The sequence below is a fragment of the Girardinichthys multiradiatus genome, chromosome X (genome assembly GCF_021462225.1).
Source record: "Girardinichthys multiradiatus isolate DD_20200921_A chromosome X, DD_fGirMul_XY1, whole genome shotgun sequence".
Classification (NCBI taxonomy): domain Eukaryota; kingdom Metazoa; phylum Chordata; class Actinopteri; order Cyprinodontiformes; family Goodeidae; genus Girardinichthys; species Girardinichthys multiradiatus.
Window position 1 is genome coordinate 26,556,183 of NC_061817.1, and position 27,318 is coordinate 26,583,500.

The 27,318-nt window shown below is 38.9% G+C and overlaps 2 protein-coding genes across 3 annotated transcripts; both read left to right on the plus strand.

Moving 5' to 3' along the window:
• Window positions 1-56: 56 nt before the first annotated feature.
• LOC124862885 (procollagen galactosyltransferase 1-like) lies at window positions 57-9,649 on the plus strand. Its single transcript, XM_047357076.1, has 12 exons — window positions 57-429; window positions 2,796-2,906; window positions 3,016-3,133; window positions 5,308-5,442; window positions 5,520-5,724; window positions 5,819-5,938; window positions 6,092-6,168; window positions 6,281-6,387; window positions 8,034-8,166; window positions 8,237-8,364; window positions 8,450-8,656; window positions 8,751-9,649. The coding sequence occupies exons 1-12, from the start codon at window positions 206-208 to the stop codon at window positions 9,019-9,021; spliced, it is 1,836 nt and encodes a 611-aa protein (XP_047213032.1). The 5' UTR covers window positions 57-205; the 3' UTR covers window positions 9,022-9,649.
• Window positions 9,650-9,800: 151 nt separating this feature from the next.
• Window positions 9,801-27,097, plus strand: LOC124862878 (GEM-interacting protein-like). 2 transcript variants are annotated; one of them, XM_047357064.1, is made up of 21 exons: window positions 9,801-10,346; window positions 11,635-11,722; window positions 12,199-12,295; window positions 12,458-12,497; window positions 15,080-15,205; window positions 17,002-17,066; window positions 17,191-17,298; window positions 17,395-17,475; window positions 19,572-19,733; window positions 20,106-20,243; window positions 20,611-20,801; window positions 20,955-21,046; window positions 21,134-21,196; window positions 21,292-21,375; window positions 21,463-21,605; window positions 21,731-21,907; window positions 22,006-22,143; window positions 22,289-22,488; window positions 22,597-22,918; window positions 23,313-23,415; window positions 25,744-27,097. In XM_047357064.1, exons 1-21 carry the CDS (start codon window positions 10,307-10,309, stop codon window positions 26,373-26,375), a joined length of 3,090 nt encoding a protein of 1,029 aa, XP_047213020.1. In that variant the 5' UTR covers window positions 9,801-10,306; the 3' UTR covers window positions 26,376-27,097. The 2 variants fall into 2 exon arrangements, with proteins under 2 accessions (XP_047213020.1, XP_047213021.1); XM_047357065.1 differs by lacking the exons at window positions 9,801-10,346; window positions 11,635-11,722; window positions 12,199-12,295; window positions 12,458-12,497 and adding an exon at window positions 13,941-14,842.
• The last annotated feature ends 221 nt before the right edge of the window (window positions 27,098-27,318 follow it).

Consider the following 27,318-nt stretch of genomic DNA (forward strand, 5'->3'; position numbering starts at 1 on the left):
GGTTTTGTATTTGGATGTTGTTTCTCCTTTAAGACCAGACCCGATCCCACCCCCTTTAAAGCTCAACTTCGCACTGCAACATTAGGACCTTCTGCACAGACTGCTTTATTTGTGATGTGCGCGAAGCATAAAGCTGCTGCCCTGTATAATTTAAAACGAGCGCAGTAACACGATAACAACACATTAAACTTAGATTGTTGTCGCAATGCACGGGCTCGCCTTCCTCTCCGCCGTGGTGCGCCTCCTGCTGCTCTCCTACTGCTCTCCTGTCCGGGGATACTTCGCGGAGGAGCGCTGGAGCACCGAGTCTCCGCTCCTGGCTCCTCGGGTTCTTCTCGCCCTCATCTGTAGAAACTCTGAGCACTCTTTGCCGTACTTTCTGGGAACTATAGAGCGACTCAAGTACCCAAAGGAGCGTATTGCTCTCTGGTAAGTTGCATAATCAAGGGTAAGATTATACTGAAATAATAAATGACTGCATATTTGGTAAACGTTTCTTCCTAAATAAGCGTTTGTACAATGTTGGGAAGGAATAAAAGACAAAAGGGGTAGACCTACATCAGTAGGGTTTTTTGGGGGCATTACCAAATTATGTCGCGCAGTGATCGTTATCGGACTTTAACAAAGTCACTTTCACTTCAGCCCGCACAATCTAAACGATGAAATATATAGTTTGGGTTTAAAAACACATATAGATCCAACTCTGCAGAAAGAATTGAGCAGAAACAAAGAAAACAGATCAGGCTTTATGTGCAAAACTTTGATCTGTAAACGTGGAGGGGAGGGACGAGATGGATTTGGCCACGAGGGGAGCTGTGTGATTCAGTGTTCAAATACAAACAATATGAAAGTTTATTTCAGCCATTCACTATATCTCTCCATGTTTGAAACCAAACGTGTCGAGAGCATAATAGGCCTTATAATACACTGAAATATACATATAAAAATATGATCCCTTTGCATACTTTATGTTCCTACTTTTTTATTGGACGGTTTAAAAATAATAATTTTGTACCTCTAAAAAAACGTCTAGCTGTGTCAAATCATTTTGTAATTTCTTACCCAGTTATGCAATTATTCTGTTAGATTAAATGTGTTCCCTCGGCCATTTTAAGCATCTTTTTCTCTACCCCATCCCAGATATTTGAGGCAAGCACATCTTTTGAAACAAATTTAGATTGTGCAGACATACATTAAAGGTAATTTAGACATCTGTCTGCACCGTTTGGTGGGAATAAGAGAGGGTTTTCTCACATAAAAACCAAGTAAATAACATGCTCCAAAAGCCCACCCACACTTGCATGCTCATCGTTTAAGTGGCTCATCGTGGCAGCATACCCTTAGGACTCAAGAGGAGTGTTCATCATGAAGTTATTTAACAGAATTAGAGGAGTCTTTTATGAGGGAGTTTTTTTCAGTTAAAATGTGTTAGGTTTGTCGAAGATCGTGGGTAGATGTTCAGCTCCACCCTCTACTGTAAATAGTTTTTGACAGTTTAGTTTTGCATGCTCTGCAGTCACAGTTTGTGATGTTCTAAATGCTTCATGTTCTTTGCATTAGGCTGGGAGTTCTCACAGCTTGTTTGTAACTGTTCCAAAAACCTCAGAATCATAACCCACCAAACTGTCATTTAAATCTTTGGTGTCTGCAATTAGTGCTGCAGTCTATGATACCGCAGTAAAAATAGACCAGATAATGGAGGTGCAACTCATGTGAATATGTGTTTAGAGTAAAATAACTTTATAGGTAATTTGTAGTATCTTTTTCGCAAAATGTGTTTAATCTGTTTAGGAACTGGAAACAGTTTAAGGACAAGTTGGAGTCCTCTACACCTTCTTGCATTTAGCAAAAAGATTCCCAAGAAATCTTTCCATAACATCCATTATGGCTTTTATCCAGAGAAGTGAAAAAATGAACCCAGCTATCAGATGGCAAGTGCTGTGGTTTATGTGTTGTTGCATTATTGTTTTTTTCTTTCAATATCTACTGCATATGAGCTGAGTAAAGTATGTGGGCATGGATCTATCCTGCATAATTACATCAAACGTGTTTTTTAACAAGGCATGTTCATTTGTTTAAATGATATCAGATGTTCAAAGTTTTTTACACATTTATATATCTTAGATCCCTTTATCTTTTTCATGTTTTGCTATGTTACAACCACAAAGCTATATGCATTTATTGGAATTTTATGTGATAGATCAATGTAATGTAGTTCACAAGAACCATGTTTTGTTGCAGTATAGCTACACGTCTTTTTGGATATGACTACCAGTTTTGCTCATCTTGATTATTTTTTGCTAAATCTTTCAGCTGTATGTGCTGAAACAATATCTGTGGCATGTTTTCATTCTTCTAAAGCGTGACATCAAACTTACCCTCTAACATGGGTACATTTGCCTCAGACAGTTCAATTTTTTAAATTTCTGTGTTAATGTTTTACAAACAAATGTTTTACTTGTCAACTGTGTCTTGTGTATACTTTTTATATTTACTTTTTTAAACCACCCCTAACCTAACCTAAAATATATCAGGTCACTTCAGTGTTTTTGTTTCATGATGTTGGGATTATTAACACTTGTGTCAGTTCCCACAGCTGCATACAATGAGATTACAAAAAGTTAACATAGGGCTATTGTTATTTGAGTCATGGTTTTTTCTTTCAACCCAGTCTCTGACTGAGCTCAGTCAGACAACAGTTGGCAAACTGCTGTTAACCTTTTTTCACCTGCTGTTCTTGGTCAAACTTTACTGATGTTATATGTTTAGTATTTCCATTTCTTGCATATTTACAGGGTAGCAACCGATCACAATGAGGACAACACCACAGTAATTCTGCGCGACTGGCTATTAAAGGTGCAGAACCTTTACCATTATGTAGAGTGGAGGCCAAAAGAAGAACCCAGGTTTGTTACATGGAGCTTTTAGTAAAATTCTGTGTTGCTTAACATAATCACAGAATCAATTAACAAACAATAAAAATGTCAATCAATAACTCTAAGATGTCTTTCTAAGTCATTACACGGATGAAGATGGTCCTAAACACTGGACAGATCTCCGGTATGAGCATATTATGAAGCTTCGACAAGGAGCAATGGAGTCTGCTCGTGAAATGTGGGCAGACTACTTGATGGTAGGTCTAAACACTACTCTGTGGATACAAATCGGAACACAATAAGACTAGACATGTTCCCATTTTTAAGCACTGTGCTATCTTTTGAACTATTTTTATCTTAGCAGACAATGGATAAGTATAAAATGAAGGCACAATCACAACCACAGTTGTAATTTAAGAGGAGCACAGGGTGTTAAATTTAACACTCTTCCTTTGTCACTCCTAAGGTGTGTACTATGGTATAATGCATCTACGTTTTGAACTGTGAGCACAACATGGCGCAGAGTTCTGTTTGTTTTCCCCTGCTCAGCCCACATTGTTTTGCTTCACTGGTGTGTAATTCTGAGGTTTCGAACATTTTGAATTGCAATAATTTTATCTCCTTAGAATTGCTTCTCAGCTTTCTCTTTTGAGAGAAAAAAATTAAATGGACTGTTTGTTTTAACTAGACAGTTACAACTAATTAGTAGAGCCCCGTTTATGTTTCACATTCACTGTTTCGTTTTAAGACAAAGCACTTTACATGTATTCATGGGAAATAAAAAGCTTATCTGAGTTTTAACATTCTTGTGAATACTAAGTACACCCTTGCTACTTGCATTAGGATTTAAAAGGAAAAGTAGGTGCCAGGTATTGCTAGTCAAATCGTACCCCTTTTCTGACCATCAGTAGGTGTGACTACCTTTATAAAAGCGGGTGGTTTGCTCTGTGTTAATACAATGCCAAAGATGAAATACATAATCAGGAACATAAAGAAACAGTTGATACTGCCTCTCAATCTGGCCATGCCCCAAAAATGTTTTATCAAATTCATCCAAGGTCATATGACGCTCAGGAAAATTTCAAATAATCCATCAACTACATATCAAACAAGAAGGTCCTGGGTTCAATTCCCAGCCTGGGGTCTTTCTGCATGGAGTTTGCATGTTCTCCCTGTGCATGCGTGGGTTCTCACCGGGTACTCCGGCTTCCTCCCACAGTCCAAAGACATGCCTGTTAGGTTAATTGGTCTCTCTAAATTGCCCTTAGGTGTATGAATGTGTGCATGGTTGTTTGTGTGTTGCCCTGCGATGGACTGGCGACCTGTCCAGGGTGTACCCTGCCTCTCGCCCATTGCCTGCTGGAGATAGGCACCAGCTCCCCCGCGACCCACTATGGAATAAGCGGTAGAAAATGACTGACTGACTGACTACATATCAGATGCTGCAGGCCTCACTTAGCATGTTAAATGTTAGTTCAAGGTTGTGCAATAAGAAAACGATAGAACAAGTATGGGGTGCTCAGAGAAAGCCAGTTAGCACCTGATAGTAGGGATGCACTGATTGCCTATTTTTAAAAAGCCTGACCTGACCATTCTGATTTTGGCCATTACCATTTTTTTTAGAACTGACACTGTCAGGTGTCACAATATACCTTTAAAGTTTCAAACTTATTTTACTGAAAAACATTGAACAATACCTGTGAAACAGCACAAACTTGTTTTAACCGCACGAGGTAGTGCTCTGACATATCAATGAAACCTTTAGAGCATTGCATTTCCTTCAGTCTTTCATTTTTCACATTTTAAAAAGAAACAAAACTTGCACAATAGGTTAGACAAGTAGATAAGATTGGTAGATAAGATCTGTTTCAAATGTAAGTATCAGCTGATCACCAATCTCCCAAAATTAAGGAAATCTTGGGTGACTGATCAGCCAGCCGATCGGTTGGTGCACCCTACCTGATAGCCACTGAGTCTATGAATTTGCCAATTTATTCTAGAGTCAAATGTTTGCCTATCTGGTAGACAGTTTAAATTTTGGTGTAATTTGATCATCAATGGGGTAATCATCTCAAACACAGCAGCAACAGAATGACTGAAAATTAACACAGTAAAGGTGCTGAATAGGCACAGTCAAATTCTAGACCTCAGTCTGTTTGAAATGCTGGAGAAGGACCTCAAGAGAGCTAAATTAAATACCTGTGATGTCAATTGACTTGAAGTAATGCTATAAAGGAGAGTTGGACATAATTTTTTCTCAATGATGCAAGAAAGTGATCAACCCATTCAGAAAAAGACTACTTCCATCTTCTGCTGCTAAATCTGATCTTCACAAGGGACTGATCATGGGTTTGTCCTTCTTTACTGTTTTTGCCCCAACCTTTCTTATGTTTGGCTAATTATAAACATATATCCTCTCACTTCTGTGCAGTTTGTGGATTGTGATAACCTTCTTACTGATCGAGATGTACTCTGGAAGCTAATGAAAGAAAATAAGACTGTAATAGCTCCAATGCTCGAGTCCCGTGGTGCCTATTCAAATTTCTGGTGTGGAATGACCTCACAGGTAGTATTATAATAATTTGGTTTACCTGATCTGACTTACATAATGTATTCACATGTTAATAAACCTTCCCTCATTAGGGTTACTATAGACGGACTCCTGCCTACCTACCTATCAGGAAGCAAGTCCATAAAGGTTGTTTTGCTGTTCCAATGGTTCACTCCACATTCCTTATAGACCTCCGGAAACAGGCTTCAAGGCATCTAGCCTTTCACCCGCCACATCCAGAATACAGTTGGGCATTTGACGACATCATTGTGTTTGCATTCTCTGCTCAGATGGCAGGTATTTAACAAGTAATTGCTTATCTTATAAATGTAAGCATGTTATTCATTTGACTGTTAGTTGTAGTTAAAGGGGTATTTTTTGCACTTTACAGATGTTCAAATGTTTGTATGTAATAAGGACACCTATGGTTATCTTCCTGTACCTCTACGCTCCCACAATACTTTGCAAGACGAGGCTGATAGCTTCTTACACTCGCTATTGGAAGTTAATGGTAAGTTATCTGCATTTTGACTGCAACCAACCTCCTCCTTATTGCTGGCTTCAATTCTTTCAATCTATAACTGTAACTTATTCTTTAGCATGGATCTTTATCCAGCATATAATTTTTATAATTTCTGCTTTCATCTTTCATATTATTTCCTAGTGCGAAATTCTCATCTAATACCTTCCAAATACATCCATGTTCCTAGAAAAAAAACTGACAAAATGGGCTTTGATGAGGTACGTAGAGTGGTGTGAAGATGGTAATTGCAAAAATTGCCTTCGGCCCATTTCTTTTCTGTAAGCATCCCCCTCAAGAGTTACCACTTGATGGCTTTATTTTTTTGTGCAGGTGTTTATGATAAACTTGCAGAGGCGGAAAGACCGCAGAGAGCGTATGCTAAGAGCCCTGTATGAGCAAACAATTACATGTAAGGTCATTGCAGCAGTAGATGGAAAGTAAGTTTACTCTTCTGTAAATATTAACACAGTTCAGTCTATCAAAAAAATGTTTTTCTTAAGGCAATTTGTGTCACATTTTTTCTCTTTTCATGTGGAGTTTCCCAAGACTCTGTTCTCGGGCCACGTGTATTCAACGTTTAAATGTTCCCCCTATCTTAGATTATGGAGTACTTTATCTCTTAATACCTGTATACAGATGATGTATAACTTTATACGTCTGTGTCACCATATGGCCACATTTCCTTACAATCACTGTGCCTATAATATCAGTAAATGGAGGGATCAGAATTTTCCTCCAACTTAATACAAAAGGCCAAATTAATGGTGCCAGATGTGCAGGATTAGAGATCAATATTCAAGTATACTCAATGAGGCTAAGGACCAGACAGAATGCAAAAATACTGGGTTGGTTAAGGACTGAAATTTTAATAACCACTGAAAAGCTGTTAGTGATTTAGCTGACTACCATCTTAAAACCCTGCCAGAATCAAGCCGCTGACGAGGGAGGACAACCGAGTCAGCTGTCCAGGGCCCACAAGTGGGCCCTCCAACCATCAAGTTATGGTCAGCAAGGTGTTTTTTTTTTTTCAAAATAGGACTGTTTTTGAAGAAAGATATACACCTATTATTTAACTTACACAGAACAGTTTGTATTTCTTTCTTCCTAATTGTCAATGCAGTAGAGGGGAGGAAGTCCGCACCCCCATTCCAAACACAAAGATGGTTTGGTCACTAACAATTCTGACTTTTAGTTTATTAATCCGCTTCAGTAAATTATAAAGGACAGTGTAAATCAGTAGTTAGTTGCTGTGTGGGGTAACCAATCAGATGTAAGGGCTCTTCTCTATTGTGATATAGCTATTATTTCATGACATACTTTAGTACAGGAAATAAAAAATATAGAACAATTTCAATTTTCATGTACTATTTTACATTAGATTTTATTGAAATTTTAATCAGATTGCACAGTTTAATTGTTTCATTGAGTAATTAATTGAGACTTATAACATATATATATATATATATATATATATATATATATAATTATTTTTTTTTTATTATTATTATTATTTGTATTTCACAAAACAGGAACCTATTAATTTTTGGATTCGTGTCACTGTTGGGCTTCTGTGACAGCATTATCTAAAATCTGTTCTAATGAGGAGAATTTAAAAATCCAAACTATGGAGCAGATAGGGAGGAAGAAGAGACGCTCTCCTCTTCTCTTCTTCCTCCCTATCTAGTTACAGAATGCTGTGAGCGGGGGCCCATCTAAGATAATCTTGTCACTGCACTGATTTTCTGTTTGTATAAGATGCACATCATATGTGATATCATCTGGACCCTGAGATGTTTATTTGGTATAGCATTTAGTTTATATATTCCTCAGCTCTGGAAGTAATTCACTAATACCCTGAGATGGTTTTGAAACAGTTGGCTCATTTAAAGCAAGACTGTAAACATTACTGTTTACTCTAGCTTTTCACACACATCTTAGCTTTTTATTTGTTTTACATTTGCATATTAATGTTTGGTCCCTTCATGTGATGCTTAAAATTGACTATATTTATTTCGCTGTACTTCGTGTCTTTAGTGCAGTTTAATGGTGCTTTACAAATAAACTTGTCTTGCCTTCATTTCAGAGCGATGAATGTCAGTGAAATTCATGCCTTGGGTATTCATATGCTCCCAGGATATGAGGACCCTTACCATGGTCGACCACTGACAAAGGGAGAGCTAGGTTGCTTTCTTTCCCACTATAACATCTGGAAGGAGGTGAATGTCAGAAGCAGAATATTTAAACAGTTTTGAAACTAAAACAATACTGACAGGTTATTTGTCTTAGATTGTAGATCGCCATCTGCAGACTTCCCTTGTGATTGAAGATGACCTTCGTTTTGAGGTCTTCTTCAAACGTCGCTTGATGAACTTGATGAGTGAGGTTGAACATGAAGATCTGGACTGGGATCTTATGTAAGTTCGTTCTTCCTTTATTTATCTCAGTTATATTCAGTCAGCAGTTTTTCTCACCAAACTTCTGTTTCTTTCTTTCTTGTAGATATATTGGTCGGAAAAGAATGCAAGTGGATCACAAGGAGAAAGCAGTGCCAAATATACATAACTTAGTGGAAGCAGATTATTCATACTGGACTCTAGGTTATATGATTTCATTGCAGGGTGCTGAAAAGCTTTTGAAAGCAGAACCACTGAAAAGGATTTTGCCGGTAGATGAGTTTCTTCCTATAATGTACAACAAACACCCTGTGTAAGTTTTTACCTCAGCAAGTAAAAGTGCACACGGAGTTACAGAAACGTCTTGGAAACTTCTTGTTTTGCTGACTTTGCCATTTTATTCACAGCTCTGATTATATGGAGCAGTTTGAAAGCAGGGACCTGAAGGCATTTTCTGCAGAGCCTCTCCTGGTGTATCCAACTCACTATACAGACGATCCCGGCTACATCAGCGACACTGAGACCTCCACTGTGTGGGACAATGATAAGGTCCGTACAGACTGGGACAGAACAGCACGCTCTGGAAAAACTCAGGAACAAGCTGAGATCAGCCGCGAGGCCCAAAACACAGACGTGCTCCAGTCCCCTTTGGACAGTACGGCTCGGGACGAGCTTTAAGAGAAACTGAGACCTTAAAGTTTATGGATGCACTAACCATGCCATCTGAGATTTTTAGTTTTTTAACCTTAGTGTTATGATTTATTTTCACTGCAGTTTAAAGAAGGATTAGATTTTGTAGATATGACAAGTTAAAAAGGGATCATGGCTGACTAATGTTGTGTAGTTTTATTTTATTTTAATTGGGCACTAGACTTGCCATTGGTAATGGCATTTGCAGTACTCACTTTCTGTCTGTCATACAGAAATTAACAGATGCAATAAAAGCAAATTAAATGTGGTACATCTTAGCCATTTTAGGTTTCTTAATTATATGTTGCACTGCAAAATGTTTCTTTTCCAAATGTCTTAACAGTGCAGATGTGTAGAAAAACAATCTGAAAATCAAGCAGAAATTTAGGTTTCAAGTCAACTTTTGGTGCTAATTCTCATTTCAAAATGGAAGATATTTTGCAACTTTGTTTAGTAAATCACTTTAAATGAAATAAACAGTGTGCTCTGGGATGCATATGACTACATGTTACACTTACTTTTGCTATAAAAATTATTCACCTTTTACTGTGTACAACCAAATCAATGGTTTATTGTGCGAAGAGAAGAAAATTAAAAGTTTCCTTTAAGAATTAAAGTTTGTGATTATTTTTATAATTGTATGTAATATTAACAGCTGTGTTTTTGTCTATGTGTCTCTGTTAATGCATATTGGCAGTGAAAGCTTATATTTGAAATTACACAAATTTAACATTTAAATGTTTATATCAGATGAAGTACCTGTTAGCTGTGACCTCCTTAGCTCTCCTTGCGCACTGGGTGCACCATCTGCTATCTGTTTTTTCCATCAGGTATAAGAAGCATAGATGAAGTGCTAGATGACATGTTTTACCACAAGCTGTTACATATCCATCTTTAAGAAATCACCATTCTTTTTATGTAAGACAGCACAAACCTAACACAGTGGCACCTTCTCGCTATATTTGGTGAGATAGTGTGGGTGGGTCCTACTGTGACACAGAGATACACTTCCTCTTCCCCTCATGGTGAAAACATTGGCCAACCTCCACTCTAGCAGAGGAAGATCTTCTGATAGATTTAACGGTAGCAAAGTCAGAGCGGTGTGCTGGTCATTTTCTGCTGGTGTATCTCTGCGTATACAAGTTCTAGAGCAAATTCCCGACCTCTACAACAGCACATTTTTTAAAAATGGTGTATTGTTGAGTGAATGTAGGTGCAATGATGTGCGAGTATATCTGTTAGGATCTAGCTGGTACGTGGAAAGCAAGGAGAAATGGAAGAAGGAGTATTAAACAAGGATTCTCTAACTACAGGTGAGAATGCAACCTTTGGTTAAAAGTTTGCTTCAATGATCTCTTGCTCTTCATATATTTTGTTCTCCAAGGTTATTAATAAATCTTTAAATTTTTTTATCAATTTCTATCAGATGTATGGTAGAAAATGACCATTTTGGCAAATTTGGTTTGATGTTTTTTGGAAAATTGCTGACATTGCAGTGGTGCCATATTGGAATAGACTTTGCATGTGGGTGCATGCACATGTTGCATGCACAGTGGGCCTAAATGTGCCTGTTAGAGAAGTGGTGGTGCTTTGAGGCATCCTGCTCGTCACAGAAGGGTTTGTGAACTTCCTGAATTCTTCCTTCATTTTGAGACATTCTAGTTCTGTCTTTTGTATGCTTGACTTCTGATTTTTTTATTGAACAGGATGTGGCCATTATAATACGATATGACTGGGACTGGTGTACCAGATCACAGATGTGCAGAAATGTTAACATTTCTGTTTAGAAATCTTGCAAAATATGCAACAAATGTAATGATGTTAAACGTACATGAACCCTTTACAAAATCTTGCACATAATCAGCAAACAAAACTGTTTTGGCCTGATTGTGGAAGTTTGATGTTGAACTTTGCTTAAATATGTTTCTTACTCTCAGTTCACTTTCTGTCACTGAAACCCTACTGGTGTGAAAAACAGGCACTCTGTGCATTATGGGACGTGACACAAATTGTGAGCAGGATGTGGTTGACCAAGATGGAGGCGCCTCTTAGAGAGGGAGATTTCTTTAACTTACTTGCTGCATCTGTTGTAATTAATTGGGGTAAAACCTATTTTATTGTCAGAAGATGAGACAATAGTTGAATAGCATACACACAGAAGTTTGACTTTTCATTTACAAAATACACTTTTTATCTGCCTTGTGTATTTAGCTCATATTTGATCAAAAGAACTGTGCTTCTCAGAAATCTTCAGGAAATGCTGTGAGATACTATTGTCTAAAAGAGGACCTCAGTTCGATTTTGTTTTATTCAGTAACTAATCCTAATATGTGTGTCATTTGTCTACTTGTAAAATTCATTATGTTTGTAAACCGTTCTGTAGTTGATGTGTATCACACAGTTTAACCTGCATGTGTAACTGCAATAAAAAACAAAACATCTGGATTATGCACTATTAGGTGTTTATTGTTATGTATTCAAAGCTGATTTTGCCACATCTCTGTATTCATTGTGTTCTATCAACATGTTTTATTAAAACTTAAGATGTGGGACATAAATAGGATGACCGTCTTATCATATCTTTTTGATTTTTTATTTCAGAGGTGAGGAAGCCTCTTAAATATGAAACCAAGCGATACAGTGAGATCTTCAGGGATTTCGATAATCTTGATCTCTCTTTAATCTCGACGTAAGTATATATATATGTATGTATAAACTGTTGAACCGGATATTTGTGGCTTTTTTTATTTGTTACAGAAAAATAAAGCACTTATTAAAATATTCACATCTAAAAGTACTGAATTACATGTTTAGCATTTATATTCATACTTCTTTCTACATTTTAATAATTCTTTTTATATGTATAGGTTTTTTATCATCTCTAATTTGAATTCTTACTTTCTGATAAACTCAGATAAAAGTCCTTCTAATTTAATGAATTTTACACAACTGCTGAATTTCCTTTAATTGACAGAGATGTTAACAAAATTTAATGCATAAATGACGTAAAGTAGGGGAATAAAATGACCCCTAGATTATGTGATTCCTTTTTACTTTTGTTATGAAATGGACACAGCTCATATTCATTGACAAACCCTGTAGTTTTGAGGTATTTGTTTTTGATTGTGCATTTTTCTCTCCTGTTACATTTTCTCCTGTGTTCAGAGAAGTAGAGAATCTGCTAATAGATAATGATTGCCAATTCATCTCAGAATCCAGCCCTGGAGAAGGTGCAGAGTTCACAGAGCAAAATAATGAACATGTAAGATTTCTTTTCCTTAAAACTAATGAGAACCTGTCTGTTATTAAAATAGCTGATTTTATTTACTCTAGAAAAAATGAATGTCTGTTATCATCCCTCTAACAGAGTGCTGTGTTGACTGTAGATGTACTTAGATAGTGTAAGCATTTTTTTAATTTACAGATTGGTGCTGAGGGTGGTGAAGGCGATGGAAACCAAACAGGTACTATTTCCTCCTGAAGTCAGAGAGTAAATAAGAATGCTGGTGAACAATTTATTGACTCCGTGCTGTGTAGTCATCGTCATGTCTAGCTTGCATAAACCTTGAGCAGGTGATGTACAGGGCCCTGTACAACATTTATCAGAACATTGTTCCAGTGCTTAAGGTCACTAGTTTAATCACCTGTTCAGTGACATGATGTCACTGATTTAAGTCATCCTATCAGTTTCTTACAAGAAACATGAGCTGCTGTTAGCAATGCATAGTCTATTTTAGTATTTGCTATTTCCTCACTCTTAGCTGTAAGTTACAGTTAACCTGTTGTAACAAGATTAGGATAAAGCAAGAGGATTTAAGCGGGACACAGATGCTCCAAATTTATTACACTCGAGAAGAAAGGATAGACTAAATAAAGAGATGTCAGAGTTACAAGGCTCGGTGGAAAAAATACAGACTAAATAGACTGCACCCATTATTAGATGCTCCGGTGCTCAACTTCCACAGTTTAATGAAAACTTGTTATCACAGCAGACCGTGTGTAGACAACAAAAGCCATATATAGTTAAGCCAAAAAATATTCATGCCCATGACAGAGTCAGATTTAATCTTACCAGCATTTTTATTTTACCAACATATTTATTTTGAATGGAAGTAATTTTAAAATTTTGTAGTGGCTCAGTCAGAGTCCTGAAAGGTATATAATCTGTGGAGGGAGCTAAAGATTAGGGTGATAGCAAGGAGCTCTTTCTAAATCAAAGACAAAGGAACATTTTCTAAATACCTGCAGAAAGATGCCATGCATCTATCTATCTATCTATCTATCTATCTATCTATCTATCTATCTATCTATCTATCTATCTATCTATCTATCTATCTATCTATCTATCTATCTATCTATCTATCTATCTATCTATCTATCTATCTATCTATCTATCTATCTATCTATCTATCTATCTATCTATCTATCTATCTATCTATCTATCTATCTATCTATCTATCTATCTATCTATCTATCTATCTATCTATCTATCTATCTATCTATCTATCTATCTATCTATCTATCTATCTATCTATCTATCTATCTATCTATCTATCTATCTATCTATCTATCTATCTCACCAGAAAATGAGAAAATGGTTTTACATGGATTTTTAAAAAAAAGGTATAAATCAATTTCTCCCATATTATTAAAATTTAAATAATAGTAATAAAAAATCTTCAAGTTATTTTAAATCTAAATCTCTCTGGGTTATGAATTAGCTTGGTCTTAACTGCAAAGACACAAAAAAAATCATTACACTAAACAAAATCTTGTTACTTCAACAACTCCTCCCCCACTCTGTTTTATCTCTGAAGGCCAATCAACACTCCAGGAGGTAAACCTTAGTGCTACTGTAAGATCTTTCACTCAGCAATCTGGACTAACTAGGATAATCCTCAATCCAAGTGCCATGGGTGGTAGTCATTTAGCAGCACAGCATTACACATGGGCTGTTTTCTTAAAACGTTCATAAGGTCTCCTCAAACATTGAATTTTTAAATAATCAATACGAACACATCACCAGGCCATACTTTTTTCACCCTTTTGGATTACTTTTTGATCTCTGACAAAAAAAATCCCCCAGTTGGATTTTTCACATGCTACAATTGGATTTGGTGTCCACGTCAAAACATTGAGGAAATAAAATCTACATGGCTGAGTGAGGAACCTCTGAGATAAGTTACAGCACTCTTTCTGATGGCCTTTACTTGTTGACAATGCCATAACGTGTGAACTTGTTGGAAGAATTACAAGTTTTGAAGTGAAATTGTGACAACCTTCTATTCTCAAACACTGCGCTGGGTTTGAACGCAAAGAAAAGGTCAAAGAATAAAACGTTTTGTGGAGAGCTATTTTAAGAGCATGTAATTTTCACGCATACATCATCCACTCAGTGGCAGAATGACTCAGAGAGAAGGAAGTCAGAGGTTGGCAAATAAACAAGCTGTCAGCCAGTTTACAGTAAAGTAATGACATGGTGATGTCTGATAGTGCCCCCCTGGCTCTGTGATGTTGTTCTGGTCTCATCAAGTGGCCCAGCTCTCAAAAGCTGACCAGAAGTGAACAGGTGTGAGGGGGAGGGGCCATTCAAAGAGAGGAACAGAGGAGAGGAGGGAAGTTATTTTTCTAGAGCTGTTCATCTGTGGTTGATATAAGCCCTACTCTATGACACACATCCCTTTTTTTTGGAAAAATATACATGAACTGTGTTGACATGTTCACATTCTGCTGAGAACACCAGGAAACGACAACTTACCCTGAGGAACAGCTATGACTTTCCAGATGCAATCAATTTTTCCTGTGCTGGGTTTGTGTTCCTTTTTAAAACTTTGTTCGATTTTTTGGTGGCTCTATCTTGTCTGATTTGAAGTACAATCTTGGGGCTGACACTGTAGAATAGATTGGTGTTCCTTTGAGGCTGGTGGTAGATTAAGTCCTCCAGGAAAGAAAAGCTTTTGGGTGTAGTTCAGCAACCCCAGTATTATCTCTGGATTCATCTCCAAGTGTACAAAGCCTACAGTGATGCTGATGTACTCCCTCACAGCCCAAGAAGCAGACTTGGCCCTCTTTCGCTGTGAGGAAGGAGTGGAGACAGCACTGCAGTACGGCAAGATGTGGTGCCGCTATGCCAAGGACCTTCTTGCCTGGATGGAGAAGAGAATCTGCTTGGGTGAGTTCACAAAATGATGAAACAAGGTAGCAGCAAAGTAACATGCAAATGAGTGCACTATCATGCAGGTGGTGTATTAAAACATAACAGGTAAGCAAATGCTGCCATACAAGAGTTGTTCACAAAATGCATGTTGACTGTCATTCACTAAGAAGATAGTTGTTTTGGAAAATGGTGGTTGGTCTTTGGTGGTATTGTGTATTTCACCAAATGTTCTTCAGCTAAAGAAGCAGAGCATGATCTTGCTTTGTTTTGGCAAATTGGGAGAGAAAAAAAATACATATATGTGCACATGCAGTATTTTAGTAGAGAAATTGATCATATTTTATAATAATGGACCTACTGAGCCTGCTTGATCATGTGCAGTCTCCCCAGAGAACAACACATGGAGAGAAAGGATTAAAGATTAGCAAGTAAGAGGAGGGTAATAAAAAAGACGGGGTTCATTCAGAGCACATAGACACTGGTTACCCATCCACCAGCCTGAACAGGTGGTGTCCAGAAAGGGATATAAAGATTACAAGTCTAGAGGAAGTGATCAAAAAACAGAGTTGCTCACAGAAGCTGTGTCTGAAGCAGTCTATTGCAACAACATATAAAACTGGGTGGAGCTCAAACAAAATTAATGTTTACACAGTGAATAGCAATAAGTTGTAAGTTCTGTTCTCCAATAATAACAGTACACTGCCATTTTTTAAATAAGGGCTTAATTACAAAGAAACTAATAGGGACAAATCATGACTAACTGCTAGTCTTTTATTACATGATGATAATCTAGAAATTATGACGTACTAGGTACAAGTTCAGAGTGAGTTATATTTTTAAGTCATTTGTTCCTTACTGGCTTCTTGTGTACTAGACTTTAGTGTCCTAACGTTGACATCACCTTAGTTAAAAACTGAGCAGTTTGGGTGTGGGTAGGTCACTATATGCATAGGTGCTGTCATTCTGCAGAAACCAACCACAGAAGGTGAGAACGGGGTGATCACATCTTAGCTACTTTTATCTTGAGTACTGGTGCACCATGGGGCTGTGTTCCCACTCCTTTCCTCTACTCTGAGTTCACACTGGACTGCCCACTCATTCATACCACAAACACCCTTCAGTTTGCTCAGGAGACTGACATTTTGGTACTGAGTCATGACAACAACGAAACAGCCTACGGAGAGCGGATAAAGCATTTGGTACAGTGGTGTTCCTATAACAACCTGGGTCTTAAAATAAATGAATTCAAAGAAATAATAATTTTAGAAAATTGAAACAGACTACGAACTTTAAATTTTATTTCTTCCATAGATGATAGCAATATTCCAAACAACCTCTCTACTATTCTCAACACACCCACTTTAGTTTTCCTATCTTTCAATGTGGACCTTGCAAACCACACTGTGCAGCAATAGGACATGGGACTCTTGGTGGTGGCCTGGTAGAACGGAGTCAGCAGGTCCTAGGAAAGCTGGATCTGCTTCAGTTTCTAGAGAAAGTAAATTCTCTGCTAAACAGATGTTGCTAAAATGTGTGTCAAAGTAATCAGAAACTGGCTGATTACTCATTAACTAATCATTACCAAATATCAGCTATTTAACAGAACTTGATCAGGAGTTTATCTCTAGATATTAGATAACCAGATTTATTTCTCCTTTGTCCCTTTTTAACTAAGTGTGGCCCTTCTTTTAAAATGAAATTATTAACATAATTTGATGAAAGTTCATCATAATGGAACCTTTAGCATTAAATTGTGCATACACAGTTTTAGAAATATGGTGTCAATATTACCTGATCTTTTTAATTGACAGAGCAAGAATTTGCAAAAAATGTGATGAAGGCAGCTGAAGGAGCAAAGGTCAATGTGGTACAACAGGTACGACCTTGGTAACCAAATAAAAATATTCTCTTCTTTTTACTACTGTAATGTTTTGGAATGCAATATTGTACCTCAAATCCGAAGTTGGTAAAACAAAATAAAAATGTTCTTGCCTCTTCAGGAAATGATGCCACTACAGTATATTTACACCATGGCCTTGGAACAAGACATAAAGAATAGTGTGACCTCCAGAAGGACTTCAGAGCTCTTGCACAACCGCTGCTACCAGGTAGAAATGTCAACATTCAAACTTCAACAAAAAGTTTCAATAAACCATCTTTAGATTCTAGGATGTTTGATGCCAAGCATTGTTTTTGTTATATAGGCTTTGGCTGACAAGAGGACCGAGATCGATAAGTGGCGCAGAGAGTTTAAAGAGCAGTGGGCAAGGGCACAAAGGAAGATGGTGAGTGAAACAGGTTTTCTGTTTATAGCTGAGGTGAAGCTCTGTTTATTGCAAGACATTTCTTGTCAAACTCAAAAAGCTGTTGCTAAATAGGTGGCTAGATAGTTACAATAAAAGGCATTCTACATTTAGAACACAATAAAATGGTAAATGTAATATATTTTTGAAGTCTCTCAGTGTAGAGGTGGGGCAAAAAGGAAAAAGGGAGAGAAGGAGAAAAAAGTAATGGAGAGAAAGAAGGGTAAAGAGAATACAGAATAACACCCTAGAAGACTGCTTCTACACCTGCAGAAACAACAGCCTTGTTACCCAAAAGTGTACTAATGAATGCAAGATGTATTTAGTTTTAACTGCGGCTCAATATATAACATCTGTGTATCTGTTAACACCTGTATCAAACACCTATGGGTGTAAGTGTGAGCATACTTGTGTATATAAGGTTTCTCCATAAAAATATGCAATAGCGAGTGTGAGAAGCCACAGACCTGCCCCCCTGGGCCCAAGACAGACACAGAGGAGATCTGAGCCACAGACATCCAAAGGCCCCCCAGACAGGAACCCTGGGGAGGACGACCGCCGGGACTACCACAACCACCCTAAAGAACAGAAGCGGAGAGCCCCTGGGGAATCAGCCAGCAGTCACAGCGCAGAAGCCCCAGGGAGGTGCAGCTGGATCTACTCCAGCGCAGATCCAGCCATGTACCCAGAGACCCAAAAACCTGGGACACATCATTCTCCAAGCAGAGGCCCGACAGAGCTAGGGGGCCCAGGCTCCGAGAGTGAGCCAGCACACACCATAGCACCCAGCCCCGGACACCGAAAACCACCAATACATCAGCGGGCAGAGACACCAGCCAAAAGTATGGAGTGTGTCAGGAAGAAAATAGAAGAAAAAGATTATCCAGTAGAGGGTTAGGGTTAGGGCAACAGCCCAAGACACAACCTGGCACAAAAACAGGCGCACACAGTCACAATCACACATTCCGACCCTCATGAGTACACATAAAAAACACTCACACAGACACACCCAACTTAAAGACACACAACAATGGACATCTTACACTCACTCACACTCCCCATACATACTCTATACTCCCAGGTCCAGGTACTGATACCCTAGAGGGGCAACCAGCCCATGGACACAAGAGGTGGTCCCCTTCCTTTGGAGTGGAGACAGGCAGACCGCCCCAGCACCAGCCCAGACTAGTGCCGGCACCACCCGAAATCCAAAGGCCCCTGCCCAGTCCCCGACCCTCCGCTCCAACCCCAGTCCACAATGACCCCCGTCCCCATCCAGAGAGGGGGCCACATACAATGGAGGGCTGCCTGGTCCAAATGGACCTGCCCAACCAGATCCATCCTAGGAACCCTCCAATGAATTCTGATCTCAACCCCATGAGCTCCCCCACTCTCCACAAACCCCAACATGAATCTTCTCACAGGGCCACCCCCAACCAGAACACAGATATCACACATGCCCCCGGACCCAAACACCATAGATCCCCTCCCCACAGGGTTGCACCCCCACAGATGAGCTCCACCCCGAAAAGCCGATAAAGACACACACAGCTCCACTCCAAGCACCCTGCCACATCCTGCCCTCCACCACACGGCATGCCATGATGGTAAGGCAAGGGCCCTGCGCAATGCCATCCAAGCCCCTGACCACAAGCGCACCAAAGTAGACACCACCGAGCAACGGTGCCCTTGACCCCACATCAAGACGGGACAAACTCACCTGGCAAGAGGTTCCTGGTCGGCAGCATAAACCCGGGGCCTGCAGCCCCCACCATGCCCCTGCAACCACACAAACGCACCACATCCCTGCCACTGCAACGACAGCCCAAGGAGAAACCCCAACAAGCTCAGCTCCAATGTCACCGGTCTGCCGATTCAAATGCTGGTGACCCCACATCCAAAAAGAGGACGCAACCTTACTACCCCACACGCTGCAACTCCTCCACGCCACCATCCAGCCCTCCGCCCCGATACCCGCCGGACATGACGTGTTTGGATGCTTTTTTATAAATCATCTGTAACTAATAATAAATATTACCTTCTTTATTCTACTGTGTATAACTATTTTTTATTTTCAGAATGATGCAGTAACAGCTTTTAAAAAGGCCAAGCATCAATACTTCCAGCGCTGTGAAGAGCTGGAAAAGGCGAAAGCAATCTCAGCGAAAGCTGTGGATGATACAGTTGGAGTAAAAACACTCGATAAGAGGAGGAAGTCCAAGGATGAAGCCCAGTCAAAGGTTTGTTAAACTTAAGTTATAAATACATGAAGTTAATGCAGTCCTCGGAAAAAAACACATATTTGTCTTGTCTTTATTTGTTTAACTCTGAACAGATATATTCATATTCGCTCTTGCATTAAACCTATAGTAAGTAGTGTCAGATAAACTTTTTCCAATAGTATTTGCGTCAGTTTTCCATGAAGGCCTTATATTGATGATGGTAAAGGGATGCTCTAAGTATTTGCTATGTTAAGTCTACACAGTAACCTTTTTTGAAAAGACGGTGGTAATTTAAGTACAGTAAGTATGTGTTTTATCCCATAAACAAAGAAACATAAAGAGGTTTTCGACTGTTTACCAACTCTCAGGTCCACTTTGGGTTTTTCCTAGGTTTTAGAGGCAGAACTTCTCTACAGACAAGGTGTAATTGACGCCCAGTTCACCCAAGACGAATTAGTAAAGACCAAAGAAAGAATCATTTCTCACATTCGCAAGCTCATCTGTCAGGGAGACAATTTGCTCAAAGAGGTTGGTATAAAAATAAGAACCATTGTTTTTTTATCCTGTCATGCATCTAGACAAGGTGTCTTGTAAAACAATGATTTCAGGTACCATTGGTAACCCTTTGCCTTAATATACTATACTGTATGTATACACTGCTGTGTTAACTAGCTAATGTCTTGTTTCAGCTAAGAAGTTGCAATGCTTTTTATACTTGTGTAAATAAACCACGCTTCAACACTAGGATTTTTTAGAAGGTTTTTGACATGAGCTTACATTATGAAAACAAAAGTTACAGTTTTACCTCAAAAAGCAATTGTCTTAATAATGTTATGTTAAAAATTAACACCTTAACAGTTATTGACCCTTGAACCTCAGTGTCTCTTTGCCTCAGGTCACAGTCAATATGTTCTACTACCAGCGACAGCAGACAGAGCCCATGCCTCTCAGTTATCAGAACCTTGAGTTGACTTGCAGAACTGTAGAGCCTGGAGAACCCTATGTGCTTTATATCCTCAGCAAGCGTCGCCCTGAGCAAACTCTCCAAACCTTCACCTTTCAGGACTACACTCCTCATGGTAAAATGTAAGGATCTGAGCTAAAACATTTCTGAGATTGGAAGTTTTTCAATAGAACTGCAGCAGACATTGTTTTATATCTACTGGTTCAATGGATCTATTTGTGCTATTTTTACTATTTTACTCACCAAAATTATGTTTTTAATCCTTTATTTAAAAGCACCAAAAGAAAAACCAGCAACATTCTCAGCCCTCTGCAGGATTCTTTACCAATGACAGAGGATAGTCCTTACAAACGACTCACTGAAGGCAGTAAGGGCTCCACAAGATTACATCATGACAAAAAAGGTTTTAACAAAGTATTCTCTTTAGTTTAACTTGTATTTTGATGCTCTTTAGGAAAAACAGGGCACAGTGACAGTGAGAGTATTGGTGGCAGTTTGGAATCCCTTTCGAGCCCTGGTAAGAACAGCCCTTCATTTATTCCTGTAACTAAATATTTGCATAAAAATGAAGATTTTGCCAGAATTTAGCATTTTTCCTGTTTCCTGTTTAAGCTTACAGGAGACTTCCTAAAACCGGATCTACTTTGACAGTATCATCAGATGATTTGGATGAGCGGGACATGGTGTCAGAACCGGGTTGGTTTCCTCACTGCACACATTCATATCATTCGTACCACTATTGATATTAAACTTCATAAAACTGTCTTCTTTCTATGTCCACAGAGTATGCTGATGGCCAGTCGGTAAAAACACGAATGTTTTCCCGAGCTGCACTGACACATCGGCTCAAAAAAATGAAAAGCAAGATGGTTAAATGCAAACAGTGTGATAACTACATTGTTGTCAGTGGGGTTGAATGTGAGGAGGTATGAAGCCATGTCTGACAGATTAACTGTAATGATGCAAACTATTATGGACAAAAGAGCAAAGCACATTAAAAAATATAAGAAAAGACATGATAATATTTGTTCTTTCTCTCCCACATGTTTAGTGTGGGCTAGCTTTCCACAGGAAGTGTATGGAGGTGTGTCAGCTGGAGTGTGAGCAGAAGAAGGGCACAGTATTTGGAGTGGACCTCTCTGTGATTTTACAAGACAGGCCAGATGAGGTGCCGTTTGTTGTTCGATGCTGCACATCTGAGATTGAAAGTCGTGCTCTCTCTGTTCAGGTAGTTATTTACCATTTTTATAAAGGTCAACCCAGAATGTGTAGCTTCTCAAGTCTGAACGTCTTGTCTAATATCGATGTTTGTTGTTTGTTTCTCAGGGGGTATATCGTGTGAGTGGATCAAAACCTCGTATTCAGAAGCTCTGCCAGACCTTTGAGACACAGAAGGACCAGGTGGACCTTTCTGATCTCTCTCCACATGACATCACATCGATCCTAAAGCACTTCTTCAAGGAGGTACATCTAGAAGTTGCAATTAAGTTCAATAAAAAGGCTATTTATCATTTGATTTGAAAAAAAGTTTAGTTACTTAAAAGAACATTAGTCATCATTAGCAACGTGTCCTCCTCTCAGCAAATCATATCATTGCTATACTTTCTAGCTTCCGGAGCCTCTATTAACCTTTGACCTGTACAATGAATTCTTGAGGGTGGGAAAGTCCTTTCAGCACCTAAGTGAAAGGGAAACCTCACCAGACCCCAATGAGATAATGGACAATATTTACAAATTACAAAAGCTACTGAAAAAGCTTCCTTCACATTGCTACACGACTTTGCAGCACCTTATTTCTCATCTGCAAAGGTAAGCATGCTACAGAGTGAAGATCTTTATTTCCACTTAACCTAACTCTTGCCCCTTTGTTTTTATGTGAGGTTGTACTTACATCTGTCAATGTTTTTGACCCCACAGAGTTTCAGAGAATTATGATAATAAGATGTCCCCAAGCAATCTGGGCATTGTGTTTGGGCCGACATTATTGCGCCCTCTAGTGTCTACGGACATGGCAATGATTGCCCTTCTGGAGACAACCTACCAGTCTTTGCTTGTGGAGTTCCTCATCACACATCATGACAGGATTTTTGGCATTGAGCAAAGCATAAATACACCCCCTCCCCCAGCCCCTACAGCACCTCTCCCAGAAACACCTCCCAGAGCTTCCTGTCCCGTGGATGGAGTTGTTTCGGACTTGGATCTTGACACTTCCCCTAGAGAGCGTCCAAAGTCTGTAGAAGTAAGTATCATGCTCTTAAAAGGATAAATCACATTTGCCTGACATTTACTTTGTGCGTACTTTAATTAGCCTTAGCACATTAACCTTTTGCTCATTTCTTCCACATTATGAAACTGCACACCTGCTCTATTTCTGCTTGAAGCTCTGTCTAGCATAAAGTCCTTTCAAGTTTTAGTTTCTTGGACTTTGCTATTTACTTAAACTAGAATAAATGTAAATCCCACGTTAAACATTTAAAATGACTCAATGAAATTACTCAAAGGCTAATAGGATCAAAATCATTGCACATAATGTAGCGGTTGCCCCATTTAGAATTAATCTCAGAATGTAGCAGGATTAGAAGCGATCAGTAAACAATCCCAGAAATCCACCTCAACTTGTATCGTTCCAACAGAAACAAGTTATCAAGAGAGACTCAAGCGAGGGTTATGTATCTGACAAGTCTTCATCCAATGAGGCAGTGGACCAGCTGAGCCTTGAAGCCAGTGAGAGTGCAGGTAGGCAGATGTGGGCATAAAGCAAATGTCCCTGATGGAATAAATAAAACTGATGTCATAGATATTTCGTTGTTATTGGTATTTTCAGTTGCCCATGTAATACATCAGATGCCATGTTAGGCTAGTGCTAAAAGACATATTTAAATGGTCAAACCTGAAGATAACAGGTTATTTACCTAATTTCTTACATACAAGCTGCTGATGCTTAGGTGGAGTTGCAGGGTATTTTTTTAAACTCTCGATGCCGTGGGTGTAGGCTGCCACAAGTTCTGTTGTCATCACTTTTTTCAGCGCATTTCCTCTAGTTATTTTTAGAACTAAGACTTCCCTTTGATGGTATGTGGTTTCATAAAACAGATATACATTTACATTTTGCAAGATTCATTTTAATTCAGCAGTTGCACAAATAGTCAAAATTTTACCAGACTGATGACATATGATTAACATTAGAAGTTGTGGTGTCATTCATGAGTCTTCATATCTAACTTTCGAAAACAAAGAACAAAATAAACGAACTTGTCTTTTTCTGCTGCACAGGAAGCTTACGCTACTCATATTGTGATAAAGTTAATTATTTTCCATAATGTCATGATGAAAATTTAACATTCATATATTTTAGATTCATTGCACACTAACTGAAATATTTCAGGTCTTTTATTGTCTTAATACGGATGATTTTGGCAAACAGCTCATGAAAACCCAAAATTCCTATCTCACAAAATTAGCATATTTCATCCGACCAATAAAAGAAAAGTGTTTTTAATACAAAAAACGTCAACCTTCAAATAATCATGTGCAGTTATGCACTCAATACTTGGTCGGGAATCCTTTTGCAGAAATGACTGCTTCAATGCGGCGTGGCATGGAGGCAATCAGCCTGTGGCACTGCTGAGGTCTTATGGAGGCCCAGGATGCTTCGATAGCGCCCTTTAGCTCATCCGGAGTGTTGGGTCTTGAGTCTCTCAACGTTCTCTTCACAATATCCCACAGATTCTCTATGGGTTCAGGTCAGGAGAGTTGGCAGGCCAATTGAGCACAGTTATACCATGGTCAGTAAACCATTTACCAGTGGTTTTGGCACTGTGAGCAGGTGCCAGGTCGTGCTGAAAAATGAAATCTTCATCTCCATAAAGCTTTTCAGCAGATGAAAGCATGAAGTGCTCCAAAATCTCCTGATAGCTAGCTGCATTGACCCTGCCCTTGATAAAACACAGTGGACCAAAACCAGCAGCTGACACGGCACCCCAGACCATCACTGACTGTGGGTACTTGACACTGGACTTCTGGCATTTTGGCATTTCCTTCTCCCGAGTCTTCCTCCAGACTCTGGCACCTTGATTTCCGAATGACATGCAGAATTTGCTTTCATCCGAAAAAAGTACTTTGGACCACTGAGCAACAGTCCAGTGCTGCTTCTCTGTAGCCCAGGTCTGGGGAATGCGGCACCTGTAGCCCATTTCCTGCACACGCCTGTGCACGGTGGCTCTGGATGTTTCTACTCCAGACTCAGTCCACTGCTTCCGCAGGTCCCCCAAGGTCTGGAATCGGCCCTTCTCCACAATCTTCCTCAGGGTCCGGTCACCTCTTCTTGTTGTGCAGCGTTTTCTGCCACACTTTTTCCTTCCCACAGACTTCCCACTAAGGTGCCTTGATACAGCACTCTGGGAACAGCCTATTCGTTCAGAAATTCCTTTCTGTGTCTTACCCTCTTGCTTGAGGGTGTCAATAGTGGCCTTCTGGACAACAGTCAGGTCGGCAGTCTTACCCATGATTGGGGTTTTGAGTGATGAACCAGGCTGGGAGTTTTAAAGGCCTCAGGAATCTTTTGCAGGCGTTTAGAGTTAACTCGTTGATTCAGTTCATAGCTCGTTTAGAGACCCTTTTAATGATATGCTAATTTTGTGAGATAGGAATTTTGGGTTTTCATGAGCTGTATGCCAAAATCATCCGTATTAAGACAATAAAAGACCTGAAATATTTCAGTTAGTGTGCAATGAATCTAAAATATATGAATGTTAAATTTTCATCATGACATTATGGAAAATAATGAACTTTATCACAATATGCTAATTTTTTGAGAAGGACCTGTAGATACAGTAGATCTCAAATCAACAATATGCATGTTTTTAGAAATTTTATTTCAGTTTCAATTTGAGAAATAAGATACATTTTTTCTACAATATAGCTCAGACAGATATATTCAGGGAAGGTTTGCTTAATTTGCTAAACTATATGCAAGATAACACAAGCCTTGTTTATAGTCAATAGCTTGTGATAGCACTAGCTTACTTTTTAAATCACACAATTATGTTTTTTTTTTCACTCTAGTCCTAGCTATGAGAGCAACATCAAGTGATTCTCAAGGCAAAGCTACAGGGAAATCTTCCTCTGATTCAGGCACACAACCACATTATCGTTTTACAAGACAGCCTGTGAAGTATCACCGGTATCATAACGTAGGAACTCAATTCTCTAACCCAGACTTTGCAACACCTCAGCCAGCAACTCCCAAAAGGGTCAGTCATCGGAGTGCAGACAACAGCAGCAGCTCCTCTCCAGAGGCTGGATCACAGAGCGTTCTACAAAACTTAGAAGGCCACTATGAGATCATTCAGCAACCCCACCAGGTTACTACAATAGCAGAGGGTAAGGTGGATGTTCCACTGAGCCCTAGAGAGGTTGTGCAGTACATGCTGGGAGTGGACACCACAGTTACTTCACCTGGAGATGCAGTTCCATCCAGTACAACTGAGAGGTCCCCTCATGAAATGACAAGATGGAGACAAGCTGATAACAATGCAAATTTGAGCAGTAATCGACACAGTGTTGGACAGAATCGCATTCACCATCCAAAAACCATCTCTGCTGAGCATCACCTGACCTCTCCAGCCCAGAAGATCCTGTCTAGTTTGAAGCTAAGACGCAGCCACTCGGAGAAGGAGGAGCAACTCTTTGTTTAAGGAAAGTTCACAATTTAGCTACTGTCATCATCTACATACACTGAAGGACTGCACTTAATTTACACTGTGTGTAAAAACCAACGGTGACTGAAACAGTAAAAATTGACTACATTCATGTAGTTTTATAAAAGAAAATCATATACTGTATTTTGTTCACTCTGATTCCCGTACCTTATCTGCAACTACTACTGCATTAGTCCCTACTTTAATTTTTAAGAACTGTAACTTTTAGAAAAGTTTCATATCTCAAACTCAATTCCAAAACACATTAAATAAATCAGGGATGATGCTTACCTGGACGCCCTAATACCTCTAAATCACCTTCTTTTAACTGTTAACCCTCCAGTAGTGTAATGCAACAGCCATACAGTAGATGTATTTTTCTAGTGTTAATTATTCAGTATTTGAATGTAACATGCAGGTGCTTTCAATTAAAACATGCAGACAAGCACAAAAGCATGATTTTGTTATCATGTGAAGACCATAAATGTTTGGTTTTATATTTGTTTTATATTCAGTATTTTAATCTCCAGAGTAATATTGTCCACTTAGCTAAAATAGGCTTTATTAGTGTCATATTGTTATTAATATTATCATGTCAGTTTTAGTTTAAGATAAATGCACCTTTCTTCTTTAGACACAAGAGGGCGATAGTTCGGTGTAGGAGAAAACCATGTCAGAAACAACAGTACAAAGATAAATAAAACCTTTTATTATTTGCATTCCTTGTTTTTCTTTTTTTAATATGAAAAATAATACTTTTCGAACCCCGAAAATATACATTTTCATCCAGTGATCTGTGACAATATGTAGAAATTGTCCAGTAAAGCAAGTTTATTTGTGTATTATTTTTTCGTAATATTTAGGAGGGTTCTGTTCAGGTGCAAGTGCTCATTTGCCTTTGCTTCTTCAGACGTTCATCCCAAAATCAAGATGTTTCGGG